The 24,077-nt window shown below is 41.1% G+C and overlaps 1 protein-coding gene across 1 annotated transcript in view; it reads left to right on the forward strand.

Annotated features, from left to right (window-relative positions):
* Positions 1-631: 631 nt before the first annotated feature.
* ptchd4 (patched domain containing 4) overlaps positions 632-24,077 on the forward strand; it is a 128,518-nt gene continuing 105,072 nt past the window's right edge. The window contains exons 1-2 of the mRNA XM_070884434.1: positions 632-1,240; positions 12,850-13,327. Of these exons, the coding sequence (XP_070740535.1) occupies positions 632-1,240; positions 12,850-13,327 (1,087 nt within the window). The remainder of the gene's footprint in view (positions 1,241-12,849; positions 13,328-24,077) is intronic.

Genomic DNA, 24,077 nt, shown 5'->3' on the forward strand with positions numbered 1-24,077 from the left:
AAGCGATTTCTGCATCCTTTGATTTCTGGTTCACGGTTGCAGGGACCAAGTGATGGGAAGCAGACAATCAGAAGGCGTTTTAATTTCTCTCTGTTTCAAAGATTCACCTATTATACAAATCCTTAACAAGACTTCGCCGGGCCCGCGACCGTACACGGGGTGGGGGGGACAGAAACTGCAACTTGAGCAATTTTAAATCAGAAATCCATCGGTGCGAGTTTAGGCAATTGCACCAAAATTTTGCTGGTGATTTGAACGATTCGAGCTCAGTGCCTGTGCTCCATTCAATCGGGATCCAGCGCTGTGTGGAAGGCTCTATAAATAGACATTTGGTGTCCTCCCCCATTCAGAATCACACACTTGGTTCCAGTAGGTCCATAAATTAGAGTACGCCTATACAGCACTTCCAACAGTCCTATACTGCTCCCTAATGCACACATGTATGGAGGGCGATGCGGTGAAAATAATACAACTATTGCCGCTCAATGGCGAAACGAGGGCTGGCCTTCAACAAGAAAAAAACAGCCCCGAGTGATCAATAGTTGGCCGTCTGCTGTGAATTGCTGCAGTGTTTCCAGAGTAATACCCAAAAGAGATTGGTGTGGATTGACATGTAAAAGGGGAAAGCCAGATGTCAGATGAGCTTTACAGAAAGATCCAGGGCTGGGGGATCTGCAAGCGCTGGAGGAGGATGCTGCGACAAGTCGTGCACTCAGGGCTGAAGGGATGTTTCTACTGGTTGGGATTATTCGTCAGCAGGCATCCCGTCTTTTTCCTGACAGTACCCTCCATCCTGTCCATTCTGTTCGGGGCGACCTTCCTTAATAAATTTCAGCGTGAAACTGACCTGGAGTTGCTGGTGGCGCCCAAGCACAGCCTGGCCAAGATCGAGAGGACCCTGGTGAACAGTCTTTTCTCCATCAACCAGTCCAAGAACAACCTGTACTCGGACCTGCATACCCCGGGCAGATACGGCAGGGTGGTGATCACCTCCCTTTCGGGAGCTGACATCCTGGAGAGAGCCGATCAGATCTTGCAGATGCACAAAGCCGTGCTGGAGATGCGAGTCAACGGGTCGGGCTTCAGTTATTCGTTCTCTCATATTTGTATGTTGCGGAACCGCGACAAGAGGTGCGCGCTTGACGATATCATCGAAGTGTTGGAGGATCTTAGTCAAGCCGCACTGTCTAATAATACAGGACCGAGGAAGTCACTGCGCTACCCTAATACTAAATTAAAGGTGAAAGCTAACGTTTATGTTTTTAAAGATTGTAGTTAAACAAACAGCTATTTATTTATTAGATTAATTCTCTACATTTCGGTGCTGCTTTATGTAGAACGCGCCAGGATTGGCGAGATTGCTTTGAAACATGCACACAGCCACACCGCGGGGCTTTTCCGTTGCTCCATTTGTAGATATGATTATGAAAATTCATGGGATGTTTTGGTTTACTTTTCAGTCACGAAATTATTTCTCTCATTGGCAAAGAAAAGTAATTCTCTCGTCGATTCTAAAACAGTCCTCAAGTAAATAAGATCATTCTAAAATGTGTTAATTGTAAAACTGAACGAGAAGTTTGTGATACTTTTAAGAATGCAAGTCTCACAGGAATGATTTAGGACACCAGGCTACCCAAGAAGAAATGAAAGGTGTGAGGGAGCGAGTACTGAGAGGTGCAGCTTATAACCTAGGGTCTCCCCCTTTTCTATCCTTGCAGCTTAATGTGTTGCAGAAACTCATTAGTCAGAATAAACAGTACCAGATGGATATTTAAAAAAATGACTTCACGTCGATATCCATGTTGATAGAAAAGCAAAATACTGCGGATACTGGAATCTGAAATAAAAATAGAAAACGCTGGAAATCTCAACGGGCCAGGCAGCATCTGCGGAGAGAGAAGCAGACCCTTCGACAAGCCGAAACGTTAACTCTGTTTCTCGCTCCACAGATGCTGCCTGACCCTCCTTGTTTATAGAGTTTAATTCCTAATTTGATGTTTAATAATGTAATTATCCTTTCCCTAAAATTCAACAGCTCGTGTTCATGCTTTGGAATGCAAATAAATTATTTTATTTCATTCACTAAAGCTCAGATAGCTCTGAACTTTATGTGCAGATTCTCTGTTCCTCGCACGGCACAGTACCGGCATGTTGGAAGGATCATCAGGGCCGCTATAAGGGTCTGATGCAGCTGAAATGCATGAAGTTTTAACTGGGCCTTTTAAAGTATCAGCTTGTGCTAATTGCTTGGACTGCCCTTTGAATATGTTAATATTGTATTTATCAGAACATGATCAAAAAGTAAATATTAGCTTTAAAATGTTTTGCAGTGATTTATCTGCACTGTCATGTAAGGATAGTGATAAGAAACAGCCGATCAGAATCTCTATACCTACACGCAGGCCTCAGGTTGGACGAGTAGAATATTAGGATACTAGTGGGATGACATGAGCAACCTTCAAACTGTTGCCATGTACTCATGTAAAATATGAAAGAATGAAGATCAGTTAGTAGGGACAAGTGTGTTAAAAACTTACTAGTTTAATAACAACAGTTAATGAAATAGGGAGCCCTACACTTCGAGAGTTACAGTGTGTACTTGCCGTTACTTATTTAAAATGTATTTCACATTCAGTAGTCATGCATGTGTCAAATAATCCCCAAAATATAGTATTGTATCACATTGCTGAATGTGCATTTTATGGAGGAATGTGTTGATAAGATGTTGATGATTTTATTGCATTGACAAATAATGTTTGGAACCGTTTTTATGTTTAATTTTATGCTGTACACAACAGGGGAATGGCTTCAGATCAAGGCTAATATCATTGCTCACATTGAGACAGCTCCTCATAAATTCTTGCAAGAGCTCTTCAGTGTGAGTTTTTTCCATTCAGGATGTTAAAACAGTTCTTGTCCTGTTTAAGGGTCCTGGGAAATAAGCCTGCAATCAATAGAAAACAAGGAGTGCCTGCAGTCGACTGAGCAGATGGTGCTTTGGACAGCGTGATACCACTGACTTAGAAACTAACTCACTAGAAAGCATGATCAGTTATTATATTACATACATTAGTTTTAACAGCTGTGGTGCATGCAGAAGTTGTGAAAAAAGAATATCAAATTAAATGAAAGGACTTGAGTGCTTCCATGCAATGCTTGAAGGGGCTATCAAGAATTTCTTTGTGCTGTGTGCGTGAGACCATTATTGCACATCTTGGTGGTGGGTGAATGTGTTATTGGGCAAACTTGTGTGTATATAAAGATGCTATCAGGAACATGTGTTCAGTGCATGAATTACCAGTAGGCATGTTTTGGGTTACATGCCCATGTACAGGATTGCTTGTCAATTTAAACATACTGCTACCTGAAACATAATAGATAATAAAAGTGTTATTTTAGTTCAGCATGAAAGACGTTCATTACTACTGCAAGTTGGAGACAATTTGCATATCTGTGAAAAGTTACACACATTAGAATGAATAGCATTAATGCAATTCTAGTAAGGTTCATAGCAGTAAAATAAAAGGCACTGTAGTGCACACATGAAACATCACGCAAATTTTGCCAAATATTCTTCCAGGCAGGGTGTAAAGGTGAAAAATTACAGCAAGTAAAAGAATAGCATAGATTTTTTACCAGAACTACTAGTCTCATCAAAAAAACAGTTGAGTTGTCCCACAGGATCTTTTTCAATAGCAACAGTTAAGAGTGAATGGAAATGCCAAAAAATCAAAATTAGCTACATAGGACCATGATTAACTTATTGCATTTTCTATCAAAAAGCTGTGTTCAAACAGTAATTGGGATGATGTCATTGGTGCACTGGCTTGTAGGAGATACTGAGCCCATCCGCGTGAGGGAGGTGAATTAATATGAGCAGATACACAGTCAGCCACTTATCAAGAGCACTTCAGCAATCTTATCTTTCCAATTGAGTGCTTTCAATCATTTTCCACACAATGCCAGGTGTAATACCTCCTGCAAACCAGCTAACCTAACTACAGTCATTAACCATCAGTGTTAAAACTAAGGGAACAAAAGAAACAAGAATAAACTGAAGAATATTTAGGATCCAGCTGCATTGTCCTCGATCTTTTCAGCATTCACCATGGTCAACCACACCATCCTCCTTCAATAGCCTTTCTCTGTTGCCCAGCTCCGTGGGACTGCTCTTTTTTGGTTGCACTCTTCATAACCAAAGCATCTCCTGCAATGTCATCTCCACCCATCCCTGTGCTTTTAGTGCCAGAATCACCCAAGGATCCATTCTTAGCCTCCTCTTCTTCATCTAATTCTGCACCTTGGCAAATTGATCTGTAGGTCCAGGGTCAACTTCCACATGTATGCTGATGACACCCATCTCTACCTCTCCACCACCTCTCTAAACTCCTTCACCGCCTTTGTGCTGTCAGACTGATTGTCTAACATCCATTCTTGGATAAGCTGCAATTTCCTTCAGTGAAACATTCAGAAGACAGAAGCAAATGGCTTTGGCCCTTGCCTTTAAATTCTGCAGCTTCCGGTCCCCAATACCTCAAATTGAAAATTCTTGTTGCATTTAAATCCTTGCCTGGCATCATCCCTCGATATCTCAATAACCTCCTACAGCCCTGTAACCCCCAAATCTTCGTTCCTCTGACTCTCTTGGCCTCAAATGGTAGGTGTCTTCAACTGCTTGAGGCCCAATGCTCTAGAATTATGTAATTAAACTCCTCTACTTTCCTCTGCTCCTATAAGACCTTCCTAAATTGCCCCCATCGGCCAAGCCTTTGGTCACCCTTCCTAATCTGTCCTCCTTTAGCTTGGCATCCAATTGCTTTCATTGAAACTCTGTGAAACACCATGGGGCTTTTTGGAGATTAAAAGTGCTATATAAATGCAAGTTATTGCAGTTGACTCAGTGGTGTAGTGGGTTGGAACTATACTCTAAAGTTCCGGGTCTATGTTTGAATCCAGCATAGACTGATAGGATGCAGTCTCCTCTCTAATGACTTCTAGTAAACAGAATTAATTTAGTCTAGTCAGTAATGTGAGTCCACTCTATAACTGCTCAGAATTAACATTATTTTATTATAGTTCATAAATGTATTAACATTCTTTCCATTCATCCATTAGCAAGCTGATTGTGACAAGTGTTTATTAGAATAATATACTGTGGGATAAAGTGGATACTAATTAGAACATATTAGATGCATATTATGTTGCGCTTCGGAAGTTTTCTGGATGAACTGATGTTATCAATCTCCATTCAGTATCCTCCACATTTACAATATTGTATAGGCTGGCAAACATAGACCAGGTTCAGATTGATATTTCAGGCCTTTCTTTCAGTTTTTCAGTCATAAGTAGATTTTGTGTGTTGTAAGTCTTTGATGCTGAGGACAGAACAGGGCCAACATATCATCAGCAACACAATATCATCCGCTTTTGAAAACTTTGATAGGATTTTTAGCTGTTGTCCTACAAACTCCCATCAAAAGAAATGTTTTTTCAGCAGGACTTTTCTCCTAAAATGACATAAATAAATAGTTTGTGTTTCAATAAGTGTTAAATCCATTAACAGTGATTACTTATAACATTTCTTTTATTTTGTTATATGGAAGCAAACTATATTTTCCCTGCCCAGCAGTGATTATTTAAATATGCAAAAAAGAAAAATAAGAATTCACTTGTTCAAATGGTTAGATGGGTGGCATCTGGGATTAGTATCCTTCAATTCATTCAATAGGATCACCTGGATCTGAGCGGGAATACAAAATACAAATGACAGTAAATTTAAACCATTCTTTCCCTTAACTTAGGACAATCAGAACTGAGTTACCTGCATGAATCATATTGGTGACTGTTCCAAGTTGCAAAGCTTTCATTCTTGCAAACAAACACGAGGTACACACCATTATTATTCTAATACTAGTCAATCTCCCAGGACATTGCGCACGGTAAGTCAGCGAATATTGTCACTCTCTTACCCGTCTCTAAAGTCTACATGTTGCTGATTCTCTCTGTCCTCTTGTGCTTCTGTTTCTTGTTTCTTTCTTTTTAACTGTTTTTGCTTCTCTGATCTCTTCTTCTTTCTTCTTTCAAGGTGATGGGTGGTGTGGCAGGGAAAGGAGACAGCAAAGGCTGCAGGCTATATTTAGGGCGGGCTGGGGTGAGTGATGATTACCATAAGTTAAGGGAAAGAATATTTTAAACTTGCTGTCATTTATATTTTGCATTACCTCTCAGATCCAGGTGAATTCATTGAAGGATGTTAATCCCAGATGCCACCCATTTAGCTATCCATTTGAACAAGTGAATTCTTATTTTTCATATATTTCAATAACCACTGCTGGGCAGAGAAAATATGGTTTACTTCCATGTAACAAAATAGGGGAAATATGACCCTATGTAGCTCATTTCCAACCCCTTCCCCAATCACTTGTGGTTCTACTTTCCTCCTTGCTCCCATCATGCTGACTGCCCCTTCACTTTCCTCTTTGCTACTGCTTCCTCACTCATTACTACCCCACCTCTTCCAATGGCCCACTCAGCCCTTGGATCCTCCCCACCCCCTCGCTCCACTACAGCCATTTGACCATTAACCCTTTCCCACTCCCAGTTGCTGTCCACAAGAGGCCAAAGGTCCCTTACCTTCAACCAATTTCCCCCACCCTCTCTTAACTATTTCCCTCAACGAGGCTCGGACTACTCTCAAAATTGTGAGTGCCCATGATTTCCTGTCCATTAATGTAAACTGAAACCTTTTACAGCATACATCTCAAATTACAGTTAATTCTACCACATGGTTCTCCTGTCCCAAACCCAGAAGCAGAAGGAATGTTACCTGGATTAAGAATATGCTAATTGAACAACATAAAATAAATATTAACACACCTTTCCTCTTTTAAATGCTAATCAGCATGTTGTACATTTCAAATGTTTTCTATTTTAAAAACCTTAGAACATGAGGCTAGAAATTGCTCTTGGCCATCACTTGGAACATTATTATTTAATTTAAAATACATGGATCTGGACGAGATAGTTTCTTGGGTTCAGTCACCAGTCCCTCCTATTACATAGGATATATGGTACAGAAACAGGCCATTCGGCCCAACCAGACCATGGCGGCATTTATGCTCCACTCGCGCCTCATCTTTCCTCATCAAAATCTATCAGAGTAACTATCAATTCCCTTCTCCCTCATATGATTGTTCAGCTTCCCCTCTGTAGTCACCGCATACAGTTTTTTTTTGCTTTGGGCACCACCACAATCGGGGTAGTTCATTCAATTTTGTCAGTTTTTACTAGCACTCCATTCTCAGCTTCGCTAGCTCTTCCTCCACCTGACTTTTCAATGCATAGGGGATTGGGCTTGCCTTACAATAGACAGGCTTCATGCTGGACTTGATGCGAATATGCGGGTCATACCCAGTAATGCCCTCATAACTATTCATGAACATGCTTTCGTACATGTTCAGCATTGTATTGAGTCGCTTCTTTGAAGCATCTACACTGAAGACGCTTAGTCTAGTTTTAACTTTCTCAATCAGTCTTTGCCCACGAGGGTAGGCCTGTTTTTGTAGCTTGCTTTACTGACTGGCCATTGTATTAAACTGTACTTTCCATTTGTCCACATGTCTCTAGGATTTCTCTGGAGTATATTTTTAACTCTACGGTACTCTTTGTAAGTGGTACTTGACCAAACTTACTCTCATATGTGTCCTTACTGATGATAGAGCAGTCTGCCGCCATGTCGATACACACATCAATATATTGCTTGTTGAACAAACGTATTGTACAGAAGTCTTTCTCATGACTGCCAGTGTTGCCACCAGTGGCAAAGATACTGTAGATGCCTAATTCTTCATCAGGTGTGTTCACTTCAATATTGTGAGCTTCTCCCTTTGTTGTCGTTGCTTTGCATTGCCACTAGAATGGTCTTACTTCCTGCAAGCTGTTGAAATATGGCCTTGCATCTGGCAGTGAAAACACTTTGCATTTCTGTATTGGCAATGGTGAGCGATTTCCATTGCAGCGATAACACTCCACTGAATTGCTCTCACCGATTCGGTCTCACAGCTTTAGGTTTGGCGGTGGTTTTGTGACTATAATCCTCAGCTGCACTAGTCATTTGAGTTGGACGGAGCTCCCTATCATTCTTAGATGCCATCTCCATAGATAGGGCAATTTTCCATGCTATGTCAAATGTTAGCTTCGGAGTGTTCAGTAACTTGAACTGTTTTCGTTTATCCAGCAGTCCACACACAAACTTTTTGCGCAACACATGATCCAAAAATGTGCTGAAGTTACAATGCAAAGACAGGTTCTTAAGAGCTACAGTGTACTCACTGATAGTTTCACTTTGGTTTCTGGTACCAAACTTATAGCTCTCTGCTATTTCTAAAGGGTTTTGGTTGAAATGGTCCTTGACTTTCTCGACAATGTCTTCAAACGACGCATCCTTCGCTTTCCCTGGCCCGAGTAGGTTTTTCAATGTTCCATAGACATCTGGCCCAATCTCCGTTGGAAAAATTGCTTTCTTCCATTCACAAATTACTTTATTTTGAGCTTGAACATTCTCATCGGCATCTTCGGTCTCAATAATGTTATTGACCTTTAAAAAAATCTCCTTCCGCTCAAGTAAGAACTGAATGCTTCGCGAGCTCGGTCATACATGCCGAGGCTTCCGATGAATCCAGCAGATGCGGCCTTAACTGTCCCAATCCCGAACAATGACTCACAGCATGCTACTTGTGTACTTGCGAGAATCAGCACCACTGTTGCTGTGTATAAATACACGTAAAGGCGAAGCACAGACGATTCTGCATGAGCATTAATGGTAAAACATCGCAAAAATTCAGATTAGGTGTCACAAATTCACCTTATATTTGTCCACTCGAAGATTGAACACGGTGTACTTCCATGACTGCTAAAAATGGCTTTGGGATTCCATCCTCTTTGTGAATAGAACAAATGAAGGACAAAGACACGATGAGTTGCTAGTCCATGTGCTTTCTTTATTAGGCCAGAGCAAACTAAGCATGTTCTTACCAAACCATGTGACAAACCATGTGACAATATATTACAGCGACACAATGTCCTACATTCCAAGGATGCCTGAAAATCACCTGACCAGAAATTGGGCAGTTCACTTTTCAGGCAATAGGGATGGATGCCGAAAACAGGCATTAAGCTCCTTGTATATGCTAATGAGGAAAAGAAAAAAGACTTACATTTATATAGCGCCTTTTATGGCCACCGGACATCTCAAAGCGCTTTACAGTCAATGAAGTACTTTTCAAATTTGTGCACAGCAAGCTCCCACAATCACCAATGTGATAATGACTAAATAATCTGTTTTAGTGATGTTGATTTAGCTTCTGTCGGATGACCTGCCTGCAGAGATGCGACAGACGCAAGCAGCTCACCCAGAATATTAAGATAAAGCCTGAAGACCAATTTCATGTGATCCTCTGGTCTTCGTTATTTTAGTGATGTTGGTTGAGGGATAAATGTTGGCCAGGACACTGGGAGGACTTTCTTCCTCTTCTTCAATAGTGCCATGGAATCTTTCACTTCCACATAAGGGGGCAGTCAGGGCCTTGGATTAATATCTTATTTGAAAGATGGCACCTCCAACACTCACTCTGTAGAAAATGAAGTGTTCACCTAGATTATGTACTCAAGTCTCTGGAGTGGGGATTAAACCTTCTGACGTAGAGGGAAGAGTGCAACACTGAGCCAAAGCTGATAGATATGACATTGAAACATCCGTAGAATTTTAAATGTAACTTAATATTATAATCATACTGTAGCTTAAACCAAAAACCTCTTCTAGCCAAATAGTTAAAAATCCTGAGACACAACAGTGCCTCTATTAAAGTAGTGGTCAGAGGAATGTCATATGAATGTGTTAAATGTTTGACTACTATAATTGCTAACAGTAATTTCTAACCTATAATGCTTTCATGATTCTATGAGAAAGGTTACATTTTTGTACTGAACATGACTATACTGTAATCACTAAAAAAAACTAAAGTTGACGAATGCATGATTTGCAGGAACAGACGCAGGGAGCTAGATTCAGTTTGCTCAGGTGGATCTGACTGACAGCCTCCAGTTTGAGGTTTGCAAGTTCCCGTGCAGTTATCAATCATTAATTACAGTTCCCTTTGGATGTTGACCACTGTATGGACTCTCTAGAGTTGCACAGTAATAAATTAAGCTCCACCACAAACATGTAAAGAAATTGAGAACAGCTTTTAAAGTTAAAGATTATATAACCAGATGCTAAAACTCACCCACAAGTAGGCCAAGAATCCACATTACATATCATGACAATAGATTGTTGCAAAATCTGAAATATGAAATTAGTATATTTAAAAAAATCAAATTAAACTCATCACCACCCCAAACCTACTCCCTATTGTACTTCCAAACCTTGGCAATTCCACAAGTGCAGTGATGGGAATACTCAAATAAATCCAGTTAAAGCATTCATGCCCGGGAGCACCCACTTTATCTCTTAATATAAATTGCAATTCTGCCTAAAGCAAGAACCAGGCCAAAAAAATTAAAAGTTTTTAAAATAGGATTTTAGTAGTTTATTTATTATATATCGCTTTGTTAAACCTTAATCTTGAGTTTGTTTACAGCCAACAAAGGGAGAAAATAATTACCTTTTTTTTGTTTCTTTATTCTTTTTACTTTAAAATATATTTGTTTTTGGCTTCTGTGTCTCAGGCGTTGTGTAGGTGAGCCCTCAGGGAGTGCTTTCATTTGCCCAAATATGATACTATAATTTCATAGCATGCCCAGAGATCAAATCGAGAGCCTGCATCCATTTATTTCAGCTACTGGTTTTATCACATGATCCTCCTTGACTTCGGAAAGCAGCAGAATAACACTACACTAGACTTCTTCTTAGATGTTAACTGTCAAGAGATGTATTAAACAGTAAAAGAACAAGTGAATAGTAGTACAACATATATTTTTACTGTAGTTAGTAAGTTTCTAGAGTACTAGAAAATAATAAGTAGTTCAAAACTGCTGTGCTAAGCAATGATATAAGCAATGTTCGTATGTAACAGTTCCTTCCCTTTCTTTTTTCACCATCTAGCTTGACTATCTCTTTTTGAAAGTTTTTGACAATCTCTTTAAATTTTATACACTGTCAATCAAACACATGTTTGAATAATCCTACAAGAGGTTTGTATTTGAATTGAATGGTTTGATCTCTCCCATGGACATTAAGCACAGATATATTGACTAAAATCTGTAAAAGTTGCATCAATTTAAACTGTTACTTTTTATTTATGTAAATAAAACTGTTTCTTAACCCCTTATGTACCTAGACAAAAATTAGCATGCTATATCTTAGACAAAAATATTTTATCACTGCAACATCTACTTGATTGGGTTCTAATAGCCTTCAGTCATGCCTTTCAAATAATCTGATCGATTGATAATAACACCAACAAATCCTCGTGAGAAAGCTGAATTTTCTTCTAAAACACGAACAAACTGACATATGAGTTGAAACATTAATTATCAAAATGACGATTGTTGACATACATAATTGTGCCTCTACCCCATCCTCAGAAAAGCACCACCTCATGCATCACTGTTTAATTTCTCACAACAGCAATCCTGTGCCCTCATTGAGTGAGATTGCTAATTTAGTGCTACCTAGTGCCAGAATTAAGTTTTGGGTCCATACCTCCTAGGAATCAAACAACAGGGAACACAACGCCTTTCCAGTCAATTCTCTAGAAGTGTTCATTTTTCTGAGCAGGATAATACATGACTGACAATTTTGAGCTTACCAATTGGTTAATCTGACAACACCCTCAATAAAACAGTTTGGGTGAGATGTGGAAAAGCTTCATTGAGAAGGTCACTACAAAATTTAAAGTTAATTTTGTGCTTGTATGCCACAGCACTTTTATTAACCCAATTATAAAAAATCTATAACTGAGAACATTCTTGTTAGTCTTGAAAATGTGCTGTATCAGCACAACTGCATATTTACTACAACTCCATAGGTATCTACAACTTCATTGGTAATATTTGTTACATTAGTGGTTCATAACTATGACACTCAAAATCATTGTATTGTATTTCATATCATATTACATATATTTCCAACATATCCAGCATATTACTTTTACTAAAACTTGGAAATAACTGTTAGTGAAATATTCACAGACAAATGATTGATTTGTTTGTATAACATCTATTTACCTGTTATTTTAATGGTGGCATTGGGGCATTGCTGTCCCTTTAATCGCCTACCAATTCCCTAATGACATTTAATCTGCCTAAGATCGATTCCAGTTGGGATTTGTATTTGCAGAGCTCATTAACAGTCATTGCATGCCTGCTTCATGCAGGCATATTTACTATTGACTATACACTGGACAGAACAGGTGAGATTTCTGGGTAGCTTGGCATTCCACCAGTGAAAGTGGAGTCATGATGGTGGCTGGGTGGGGAGATAACTTCTTTCCTCCTCCCATCAGAATTTATCAATGAGGCCTGAATGGGAAAGAATCCCATAGGAAGGGAGTTCCTCCCTAAATTCCTCACTCACCCAGATTATACTAATTCGATGCCAAAAAACAGTGTGTAAATTCTAGGCTCACTGATCTGCTACTGTACCCCATAGTCAGAATTGATCATCTTTCTAAAGGACAGGAATTATTCTGATTATTTATTTTTATCTCAGCATGACAACAGTAAATGCGTATCAGTTTTTATTAGTGATACAATACTGCATAACTTAGCCCTAATATATATAATGAAAAATTGTACAAACTTTTTTGTGAACTGAAAGTTAATATGAACATAATCATTTTATCATTAAAGGACGGCAGGGTGACTTTTATCGGACATCAGCTTGGAGGAGTGATCTTCATCCCCAACAGTAGAGAACACCAGGTTAAATCAGCCCGTGCAGTACAGATCACCTACTACCTGCAAAGCTATGGGTCTGCCTTACAAGATGTTGCAGAGAAATGGGAAACTGAATTCTGCCAGCTCACGCTTAAATTTCAACAGGAGCACAGTGATCTGCAGCTGTACCCCCTGACATCTTCTGGTCTGTGGAAGGACTTCTATAAGACCAATGCTGTGGCCAGGACTGAGGTGGTGGTGAGCCTAGTGTTGGTTCTGATTGCTGCCACTCTCACCACTGCAATGAGGGACTGCCTCCGCAGCAAACCCTTCCTAGGACTGCTAGGAGTTATCACAATCTGCCTTTCCACTGTCACTGCAGCAGGGATATTCATCAGCACTGATGGCAAATACAACTCCACTCTACTGGGAATCCCTTTCTTTGCCATGGGTAATTATTACTCCAAAACCTCTCTCTTTAATAAACTGTAGTTTTAGTATGTGCGTTTTCAAGAATACCTTTGTGAAGCTTATATCACCTTAATAATTGATACGATGCAAACTTTACAAAGCTATGTTAAATGTACTGTTGTTTTTTTTTTAATGTTGGCTATCTCCATGAATATTTGAATATATGCATTGTACAGAAAAACTTAAATGTTTTATTACTTGACTAGATGCAGATTAACATTTAGATAGATTTAGATAAAATTAGATAACATTTAGATAGATAACACACTGACAAAAAAAAGATTAGGCAATGAGAATGATTAATAGCTGATCTATGCAGATCATAACTGGAATTTTCCTGTACTTTATTAATTCTAAAATGTAAAACCAACTCAATTAAAAATCTAATCTGAAAGCTTCACCATGCAATAGTCAAAGTAATAGTTTATCAAACTAATGAAACTAATGAGACCAACTGTCTCAATGCTGCTTTTTTTTTCCTGTGTGATTACAAAATCACTGACTAAGTAAGAAGGCTGCTGGAGAAATGTGTAAAGTTTGGAGAAAAAGTCACAACTGTTTTTTATTATGTAGGCTTCTGCATTCGGAATGTTCAGATTAAGTAGAAAGCACAGAATATACACAGAAATCAATTGATAATGATTCCATTTTAAGGATCACAGAGTACCTGGGGGATGGAATTTGCCTTGGGTGATAATGAATCGCCAATCTACAATTCTTGTTCCACAGGCTGCCGATTCACTATTGCCCACTTTGTGCTCCCGCCTCTGGCAAATTTCACCCCTCCCATCTGTAGGCAAATGGAGCATCGGATACTTAATGAGAGAAGATTCCATTTCCACAGTAATAGCTTCACTGGATTCTACTGAGATTTAAAATTCATCGGAATAGATTTTCTTCCTTGTGGTAACCAGGGATACTGCTCTTAGATTTTCCCAACTGACTATCACTAGACAAAAATATTCAACAGGTTTTGTTGCCAGCAGTAATTTTATTTTCTACCCATCAATAAAAATAAGAAGTTTGCCAAATTCATAACAACTTGCCAAGTGGTATACTTATAAGGCCAGTTAAACCCTAGTTTTATTTATCTAAACTCTGAATCCTAATTGTGTGTCCTGTGCTCATTTCTATTTAAAATAGGAATGAAATTTAATTCTTGGCAGGTCAAAACTCTAGTTTTTATTTGGGGCAATTAATGAACAAAATAATTCATTTTGAAAGCCACATTGCCTTTTGGCCATTCATCAACTTCCAGTAAAGCAGTACTAGCTTGCAAATCCTCCCAGAGCTTGTTTCCCCTTGCTGGAGAATCTAGAACTAGGGGTTATAGTCTAAGGCTAAGGGGTCAGACTTAGATGAGGAGGAATTTCTTCACTCAGAGTTTTGTGAATCTTTGAAATACTCTACCCTAATGGGCTGTGGATGCTGAGTCTTTGAGTATATTCAAGGCTGAGATAGATAGATTTTTTGTCTCTAGGGGAATCAAGGGATATGGAGATTGGGTGGGAAAGTTGAGTTGAGGTCGAAGATCAGCTATGATTTTATTGAATGGCAGAGCAGGCTCGAGGGGCCAGATGGCCTACTCCTGCTCCTAATTTCTATGTTCTTATGCTCTTCTTACGTATGTTAGCCGCAACATGCAAGGCTCACTGAAAATAAAATTATATATTTAAGTTAGCTATTCAAGACCACTCGAAAGAAACACAGTAATTGTTTCAATGCACTGCTCCCACCCATTCTTCCAAATGGACTCTAGATCTAGCTTTTAAGTAGTCTAGTCCCTTAGCCCCATGGTGTATTGGAATAATTGCTATTATTTTTACAAGTCAGAACTATGGGAAGAGCAGAGAATGAAATCACATCCTTCTTTAAAATTAAATTATATTCCTTTCTATATAAAACTGTCATAATGTATATGAAAGAATATTGCAGCTGATATTCTTCGAGGATCTCCATTGCAACGAAAGAAAATCTCTATGTCTGAATTATGGAGCATTCCTACTTGTCAGCTATCTGCAGTAGGGAATTTACAAATTCCCTATAGATACCCAAAAAGCAATGCATACAAAATTAGGCTGAGCATATTTCATTGCAGAAAATCTTATTTTATAGGGCTCATTCACTCTTATTAGCTCAGCAAAGCAATTGAGTTTAGTAAATAAGAGCAAACATCACCAATGACTTATGAACAGTTGGAAGATCACTGTTATAGTTTCACTCAATTTATAGAATTCTACAGGACAATAACACCCCACACGTGATCCATTTTCACAGCCAGTACCTTAGAGCAAGGAAAATACACAGACTTTGCTTGCATGAGTGAATCTGGACCAGCAGTACTTCTGGAGGATCTGCTGCCTGATCTCAAAGTCCTGATGTATGGACATCACGACATCCCACTCTACATAATTGTGTCTTTTCTTCATCTCCTTGACAGAGTTGGCATTTTTTCAAATCAATTTAGGGTGCATGGAAATGCAGTTGTGCTCATTTTCTTTACAATTATTCATTTTAGCTATCAACAATGATCACTCGACATGTGACATTATTCTGAGAAGTGTCTTTAATATTGATCTGGAATCATCGCAAAGTTCTAAAGACTGTCCTCCTGCCTTTTACAACCCAGAACCTTTATCCAGCATCAGCCAATTATCATAAATTACTTATTTTTGTGGCTTTACAGTATGCTTCTAGCAAGTATAGTAATTTTCCTCTTGTAGTGAAGTGGTTCCATTATTAATATTGAATGATGTGAAAATACCTTGAATCATTTTTATGTACAAAAAAACCCAAAGGTTTACTAATTGGATTTCAGTTTAAAAAAAACATTCAAATGATTACCTAATAAATAGAAAAAAATACACATTGTTGTAGAATCTCACCTAGATTGTATTCAATCTGCGGCAGTTTGTTATTCATATTATCAGCCCTTTGGCATCACTGTAAAGGTTTACTACAGCATTGGGGTTGGGGGAATCATGTGTATCATATTTGTTTTAAATAGAAAAAATATACTTTAGGCTATTGCTGCATTTCATGAGACATTTTCATGTTGACAGTTCTGTGCAAAAATTGCAGCAATTAAAACACAGAATTGAATGGATGTTGTGATAATTCATTAATCCTTGAAAGTCAATGTTATATAAATTAACTGCACTGTAACAAGATTAGACTTTTTGAAACCCTATTTCAAGAATATGATAACTCTTGTCACCTGTACTAATCTACATGTAGGTCTGAACAGGGCACTCCAGATGCTATGGAAATACAAACCCATTTCACAGCTGGTAGGATGAACATTGACATTTTATTTTGCAGGACTGGCTTCAAATCCTGTTAAATTCATATACTCTCAAAACTGAAACTCCAGTCACCTATTCAGAGTGAGCGAGTTTAGAAGAGTATCCTCCTGCTGGTGAAAAGCTCAAAGTTCAACTCTAATGACTTATGCATTTTTGTGGCTTGCAACATGTTTACAGTCCTAATCTGGATTTGTGAAAAGGTAGCAATCCTGCTTCAAATTGATACGAGTTCAGCGTGATCCATTGGTTTATTGCTTGATTTAATAAATAATGTAATGCAAAAACAACAACAACTTGTATTTATATAGCGCTTTTAACAGTGAAATATCCCAAGGCGCTTCACAGGAGTAATATGAGATTAAAAATTTGACACCGAGACGCATAAGTAGCAATTAGCGCTAGTAACCAAAAGCTTGGTCAAAGAGTTTTAAGGAGCGCCTTGAAGGAGGAATGAGAGGTTTAGGGAGGGAGTTCCAGATCTTTGAGTCTAGGCAACAGAAGGCACGGCGACCAATGGTTGAACAATTATAATCAGGGATGCTCAAGAGGGTAGAATTAGAGTAGCGCAGATACCTCGGGGGGTTGTGGAGCTGGAGGAGATTACAGAGATAGGGAGGGGCAAGGCCATGGAGGGATTTTAAAATAAGGATGAGAATTTTGAAGCTGAGGTGATGCTTAACCAGGAGCCAATGTAGATCAGCAATCAAAAGAGTGATGGGTGAACAGGACTTGGTGCGAGTTAGGACACGGGCAGCCGAGTTTTGGATCACCTCTAGTTTACATAGGGTAGAATGTAGGAGGCTAGCCAGGAGTGCATTGGAATAGTCGAGCCTAGAGGTAACAAAGGCATAAACGAGGACTTCAGCAGCGGATGAGCCGAGGCAAGGGCGGAGATTGGCGATGTTGCGGAAGTGGAAATAGGTGGTCTTAGTTATGCTGCGGATATGTGGTCGAAAGCTAATTTCAGGGTCAAATATGACACCAAGGTTGCAAACAGTCTGGTTCAGCCTCAGACAGGAGTTGCGGAGAGAAATGGAGTCAGTGGCTAGGGAACAGAGTTTGTGGTGGGGACCAAAAACAATGACTTCGGTCTTCCCAACATTAAATTGGAGAAAATTTCTGATCATCTAAAACTGTATGTCGGAAAAGCAGTCTGACAATTTAGTGACCATGGAGTGGTCGAGAGAAGTGGTAGTGAGGTAGAGCTGGATGTCATCAGCGTACATGTGGAAACTGACACTGTGTTTTTGGATGATGTTGTCAAGGGGCAACAAGGAGATGAGAAATTGGAGGGGGCCAAGGATCGATCCTTGGGAACACCAAAGGTAACGATGCGAGAGCGGGAAGAGAAGCCGATGCAGGTGATTCTCTGGCTACGATTAGATAGATAAGAATGGAACCAGGCAAGTGCAGTCCCACCTAGCTGGATGACGTTGGAGAGGCGTTGGAGAAGCATGGAGTGGTCAACCGTGTCAAAGGCTGCAGACAAGTCAAGAAGGACAAAGAGGGATAGTTTGCCTTTGTCACAGTCACAAAGGATGTAATTTGTGAGTTTGATGAGAGCCGTTTTGGTACTGTGGCAGGGGCGGAAACCAGATTCGAGGGATTCAAAAATGGAATTGTGGGAAAGATGGGCATGGATTTGGGAGGTGACAACACGTTCAAGGACTTTGGAGAGGAAAGGGCGATTGGCGATGGGTCGGTAGTTTGAAAGGACAGAGGGGTCGAGGGTTATTTTTTTGAGGAGAGGAGTGATGTCAGAAGATTTGAGGGAGAGTGGCACAGTACCGTTAACAATGTCAGCTAACATGGGAATAGGGTCAAGGGAGCAGGAAGTGGGTCTCATGGACAGGATGAGCTCGGAAAGGTCATGAAGGGAGATCAGAGAGAAACTGGAGACAGATTTGAGGTTAGGGCAAGGGCAGGGGGCTTCCTTAGAGGAAGTTTGGGCCGGTGGGCTGGGGAAGGAAGGAAAAAGACAGAGGTGGCTTCATTTAAGGGTAAGATGTCATTACCCTTCAACCAGGTTTCAGTCAGGGCCATGATGTCAATGTCATCATCCACAATAAGCTCATGGATGGGAAGTCCCTTGTTCGCAAGTGAACAAACGTTCTGGAGAAGAGGGTCAGTGATGGCTGCCCCACTCCCTGTGTCCACGGGGTCAGCTCTGGGGGGGCGGTGAGATGGTCGGGGAGGAGATTGGCAAGTTTAGTCCCCAGTGGGTGCGCTGGGCGGGAAGGTCGGCGAGAGAGTAGGATAGAACAGTTGGGGTTGCTGTTCAGAAGGAGGTAGCGACGAAGGCCTCGATGGGCACTTCGTTGGATGCCAAGAGAGGCTCAGCGGGAAGCTGTAGGCTTGACTAGGAGGGAGTCAAGCCTGGGACAGTGGCAGGAGTGTAGGTAGGCTGGGGTAATGAGGGAATGGGCTAGGGTTTTGGGAGGGCAGAGTATCCGAGAGAGGAAAGATGAAAGGAGGCATGATGACAGGAGAAAACGGTCAGGGAGGGATAAAGAGAAAAGGAAAGAGGGAAAAAAGTGGAGAAGTATTGACTGGCTCGGGTCCGGAGCGGCAGCCAAAGTGCACTCGTGAATGGACAGGGGAAAAGCTCAGGTTACATAGGACTGTTTAAATGTAATAGTTAATGGTAGTTTAACAGTTGGACAGTTTAATTCAAATGTACACATAACAGTTGCAATTCAAGTTATCTGATGAATTTCTAGAGCAATTCTAGAGAATTTTAGTTATAAGGAAAGATTGGATAGACTGGGGTTGTTTTCTTTGGAACAGATTAAGCTGAGGGGAGATTTAATTGAGGTGTACAAAAGTATGAGGGGCCTAGATAGATTGGATTGGAAGGACCTATTTCCCTTAGCAGAGAAATCAATAATCAGTGGGCATAGATTTAAAGTAATTGGTAGAAGGATTAGAGGAGAGTTGAGGAGAACTTTTTTCACCCAGAGAGTGGAGGGGTCTGGGACTCCCTACCACCCTCTACGGGGATAGGGCGGGGGAGTGAGATGAGCTGAGGTGCTCTTGCAAAGAGGTGTCAAATGGCCTCCTTCTGTGCTGTAACCATTCTATGATTCTAACTCACCGCCTGAAAGGGTGGTCGAGGCAGAAACCTTCATCACATTTAAAAAGTACTTGGATGTGCACTTGAAATGTTGTAACCGACAAGGCTACGGACCAAGAGCTGGAAATTGGGATTCGGCTGGATAGCTCTTTTTTTAGCTGGCAGCCACGCGGAGCGCTGGCCAGTTTCTGCCACGGGCACTAAGTTTTCATCGGCAGTTGCGCGTAGGCCCAGGACGCTACTAGTGGCTGGGGCTCTACCGTGTCAGGGCCTCCAATAACTCCCTTGCAATTTTGCGGGAGCTGGTAGCGCCCACTCTCTCCCCAGATGAAAACAGATTTGTACCCCATTACTGCCCCCGGAGGAGTTAACGGGAGGTGCACAACAGGGGAATTTCATCCCCAAGGCTCCACAAACAGCAATGTGATAAACCCCGAGGTAGTGTGTACTTTTTTTTAAGTGGTGTTGGTGGATTTTTCAACTTCTTCCAGCTTTTCTGGGTGATAGCAGGTTTACGTTGGATTCTCCCTGAGATCATGGTTCGTTGCTGTGATATATTCTTTATGACATCACTAAGCATACTACACACAAGATGGTTCGATAGAAAACTTGTCATGTGATTAGTTACATTACCACAGTAGTCCAGTAGATGGAGCAGTAGTCCACTAGCAGGCAGGGAAGTGGACCAGAGTCCATGATTGGATCAGCAATGATCATATTAAATGGCAGAGCAGGCTTGAGGGGCTGTATGGCCTACTCCTGCTCCTATTTCCTCTTTTCTTATGTGTTGCTTTATTTCACTTCTCCCTCCTTAATGAAGAATTAATCATAACAAAATAATCATTACACAAGACTTGCATGGTTATTAACAACAAAAGATACGGGAGTAGAAATTTAGCACCGCCTGAAACGAGTCGCACCTATCGCTTCAGATGTGTTCTCATTACCACTATGGATGAGGTGGCCTCGTGCATGAAATTCAGCTCTTTGTTATTTTTTTTGGAGCGTACCGGAAGTCGGTCATAATGGGAGCAGAATTGCAGCGGTGAGCACTCTAGAGGGGCGGAAGTGAAGACGGGACAGAGTCTCCACTGCTGTCAGTCATCAGCCTGGCGCTGATGATGTCATGATGCGTGTGCATCACCACGTCTCTCCCCTTCAGTTAAAGGGGAGAACCACTGCGAGCTCTGTGATTATTTTAGCTAGGTCCACTGGGCCACCAGGGAGGGTTAAGGACGGGCCAGTGGCCTGGCACCCAAAAAGGGGTTGCAGGCTGACTGTTGGTGGCCCGGCTGAACCCGGGCCCATAATTGTCAGGCCGACTTGGCAGTTGGCCGACAAAAAAAAGTGACGGCCACGGCAGTGCACACTCCACTTGAATAGTCATCACACAGCCATGTTGCACACACTAAAAACACAGTGCACTGACAGAAAAAGCTGTCTGGGGCACTGGTGGCCCGAATATTTTTATAGCTGAAATTTGATGGAGGTGCGGGAGATCGGCAGTGCGCATTTTGATGACGCACTTAGGAGGGTTCAGCAGCAGCAGGGCAGAAGTGGGGATTGGCAAAAAAGCACCAAGGTGAATTTAGCTGGTGGCGGCCATTAGACTCCAAATCGGCGGTAAGAGACCTTTTCGGGAGGCTGAATTTCGGCCATAATGGACTTATTTTGCAATATTTACAAATCAAACTTAACGACTGGTTTTCTGTTTCGAAGAGGATACCTTCACTCTTGAACAGAACCTTCCAAACTTGTTGTGGAACTTAGACTCATTCTAGGCTGAGCCTGAGGAGAGTTTTTCTCCAAGGGTAACCCTTGATCTATATTTGAACTCTCTACAACTTCAGACTGTTTGTCTGCCTGACTCAGACTCAGACCTAAATTCTGACTTTCCCTTGGACATGTTTCTAGTACAACATATGTAGGATTTGTTATTGGTACTCTACTTGTAACAAGACCATCTGACTCATCAGAAATAATCAAATCATTCCAATTTTCAACTCCTTCCACATCTGTAGGTAAAATATGATCAATGTAAAGAAACCTAACATTTCCATGATCAAACATCTTGATCAAATGTGTGCGAGGAACACTATTCTTCCTGGTAACAACTTTAACCATTTATGTTGATGGTTCTTCGCTCACACCTTCTGATTCAATTTCGGACTTCTCTCTTACTCTACCTCCACCATGATTCTCTTTCTGTCTTATTTGCTTCTCTTCTACTGATTCTGCCAGAACAATGGGAACCTGGTTTGTGGCTGTCGTTTGAGAAACAATTCTTCTGGTGTTCTACCAATAATTTTATGAGTATTATGACAAGTAATTAGAAAATGTGGCCACTTGTGATCCAACGACAACTGACGTTTCTTTGGATTTGAACCCAACATTTGCTTGATGAGGGCACGTTTTACAATTTGTACTGTGCACTCTGCTGCACCATTTGAAGCAGGGTGGTACGGTGGAACTTTGTTATGTTTCACACCATTTCTGCTCATGAGCTGTGCAAATTCTTCTGAACAAAATTGCGACCCATTATCAGACACAATTTCTTCTGGGCAGCCATATGAAGTAAACAATCTTCACAAATTGTCTAGTGTTTTGCTTGTTGTTATTTTCCGCATTGGAAACACATCTATCAACCACAATTAACAATTGTTGACCTTCCAGCTCAGCAAAATCTACATGGCTGTAATGGTACTGATGGTACTTTCTTGCTTAGATTGACATGTTGTACACTGACTAAAGATGTACTCTATGAGGTCGATTTTCATCAAGGCTTCCGCCTGCCCAAGTGCCGGCTAAAGTGACGCCAATGGCCACCGAGGTACCGGACACTACTTTTGGCGGGATATTCATCGCCGAGGTCCCTCGAAGGTCGACGGGCAGCAAATCAATGATGTACACCACCAATCTGGGCGGCAGCAGGCGGAAGGTCCCATTCTCGGTGGCAGAGGCGCTTGCCACCCAAGTGCCGCCGAGGATGGAGTCGGGCCCAACGTTAAAAAATTAAAAAACTATCTGAAGACCTTCAGGGGACCCCATCCAGGTAAGTCGCTGTTGAAATTTTTTTTTAAATGTTCACTTACCTTTTTTTCAGAGTCTTCCTACTTATCATCGGGAACTGACTAGCCTCCAGTCAATGCTCCACCCCCGTTCTGCTGCCGAGTCCCGCCAACTCCCGCACGCAGGAATCTGGAAGCTCGGTGGGCGGGAGGTCAGTTACACCACTCAGCTGACCACTGACATCAGCGGGCGGTTCCCAGCGGCTCTCCCCTCCCACCCGCTCCAGCCCGTTCCAGGCCACCTCCAAAGTGGCACTGGGTGGATCTTGATGAGGAATGTCAGCGGGAGTGGACGGCAGTCGGTGGCAACGGGCAGTGAGGTGATGAATTTCGGCCCCTATATCTTTATCTAAACCGTTATGCAGATAATTCATTCCTATGAACGAAGTATGGATGAATATCTTCCTCTGTTACCTGGTTTAGCCAGCCATTTGCTATGTAATCATACACCTTTGACATAATTGGGTCACGCTTGGTTGCTCTACCAATCTCTTCAATTGTGACTAGCAGTTCAACAATGTATGAAAAATAGAACACTTCTTCCCTATTGGGTGTAACTTATGATGGGGATGGCACTATTGCGCCACTCAGCCAATGTCAGCATTACCATCTGACTTAAGTACAACAACAATGGATATAGCCCAATTACTAAGATCTACCTTAGAGATAATATTCTCAGTTTCGAGTCTTTTGAGTTCTTCTTCAACTTTCTCCTTAAGTACGTAAGGTATGGGATGTGGCTTGCAGTAAACTGGTCTACTCTGACACTCACCTTGAAACCTTAGATCAGACTGCCTGTTTCATGGAACACCTTCGGATACTGTTTGATGACATCATCCGTCGATGCAAATCTCATTTCAGCATGAAAAACCTCATTCCTATCCAGCTTCAGTGATCCCAACCAACTTCTATTAAGAGAGGCAAGCTCTGAAACTGATATTTGTATTTCACTGGTACGGTGATACGTCCTACCACAGGGATTTGCTCTCCGGAGTAGCCGCGCAGCTCTATCTTTGATTTCTCCAGTGGAAAATTACTCAACTTGTCGAGATACCGCAATTCCGGTACTACGTTACGGATGCACCAGTGTCGATTTCCATGGGTATCCTGGTTCCTGCAACATCTACTTGTTGCCATTCACAGCCTATCTTGACTAATGTTTTTCTAACTCCTGGCATTACCATTTCAATTTGGGCCAACATCCCTTTTGTGTGTCTCATTTCTCCTGTCTTCCACCCTATCACAGACTTTCCTTTTTGTCGTTTCTTCCCCTCCCCCTTTCAG

The sequence above is a fragment of the Pristiophorus japonicus genome, chromosome 7 (genome assembly GCF_044704955.1).
Source record: "Pristiophorus japonicus isolate sPriJap1 chromosome 7, sPriJap1.hap1, whole genome shotgun sequence".
In the NCBI taxonomy this organism is placed as follows: Eukaryota; Metazoa; Chordata; class Chondrichthyes; family Pristiophoridae; genus Pristiophorus; species Pristiophorus japonicus.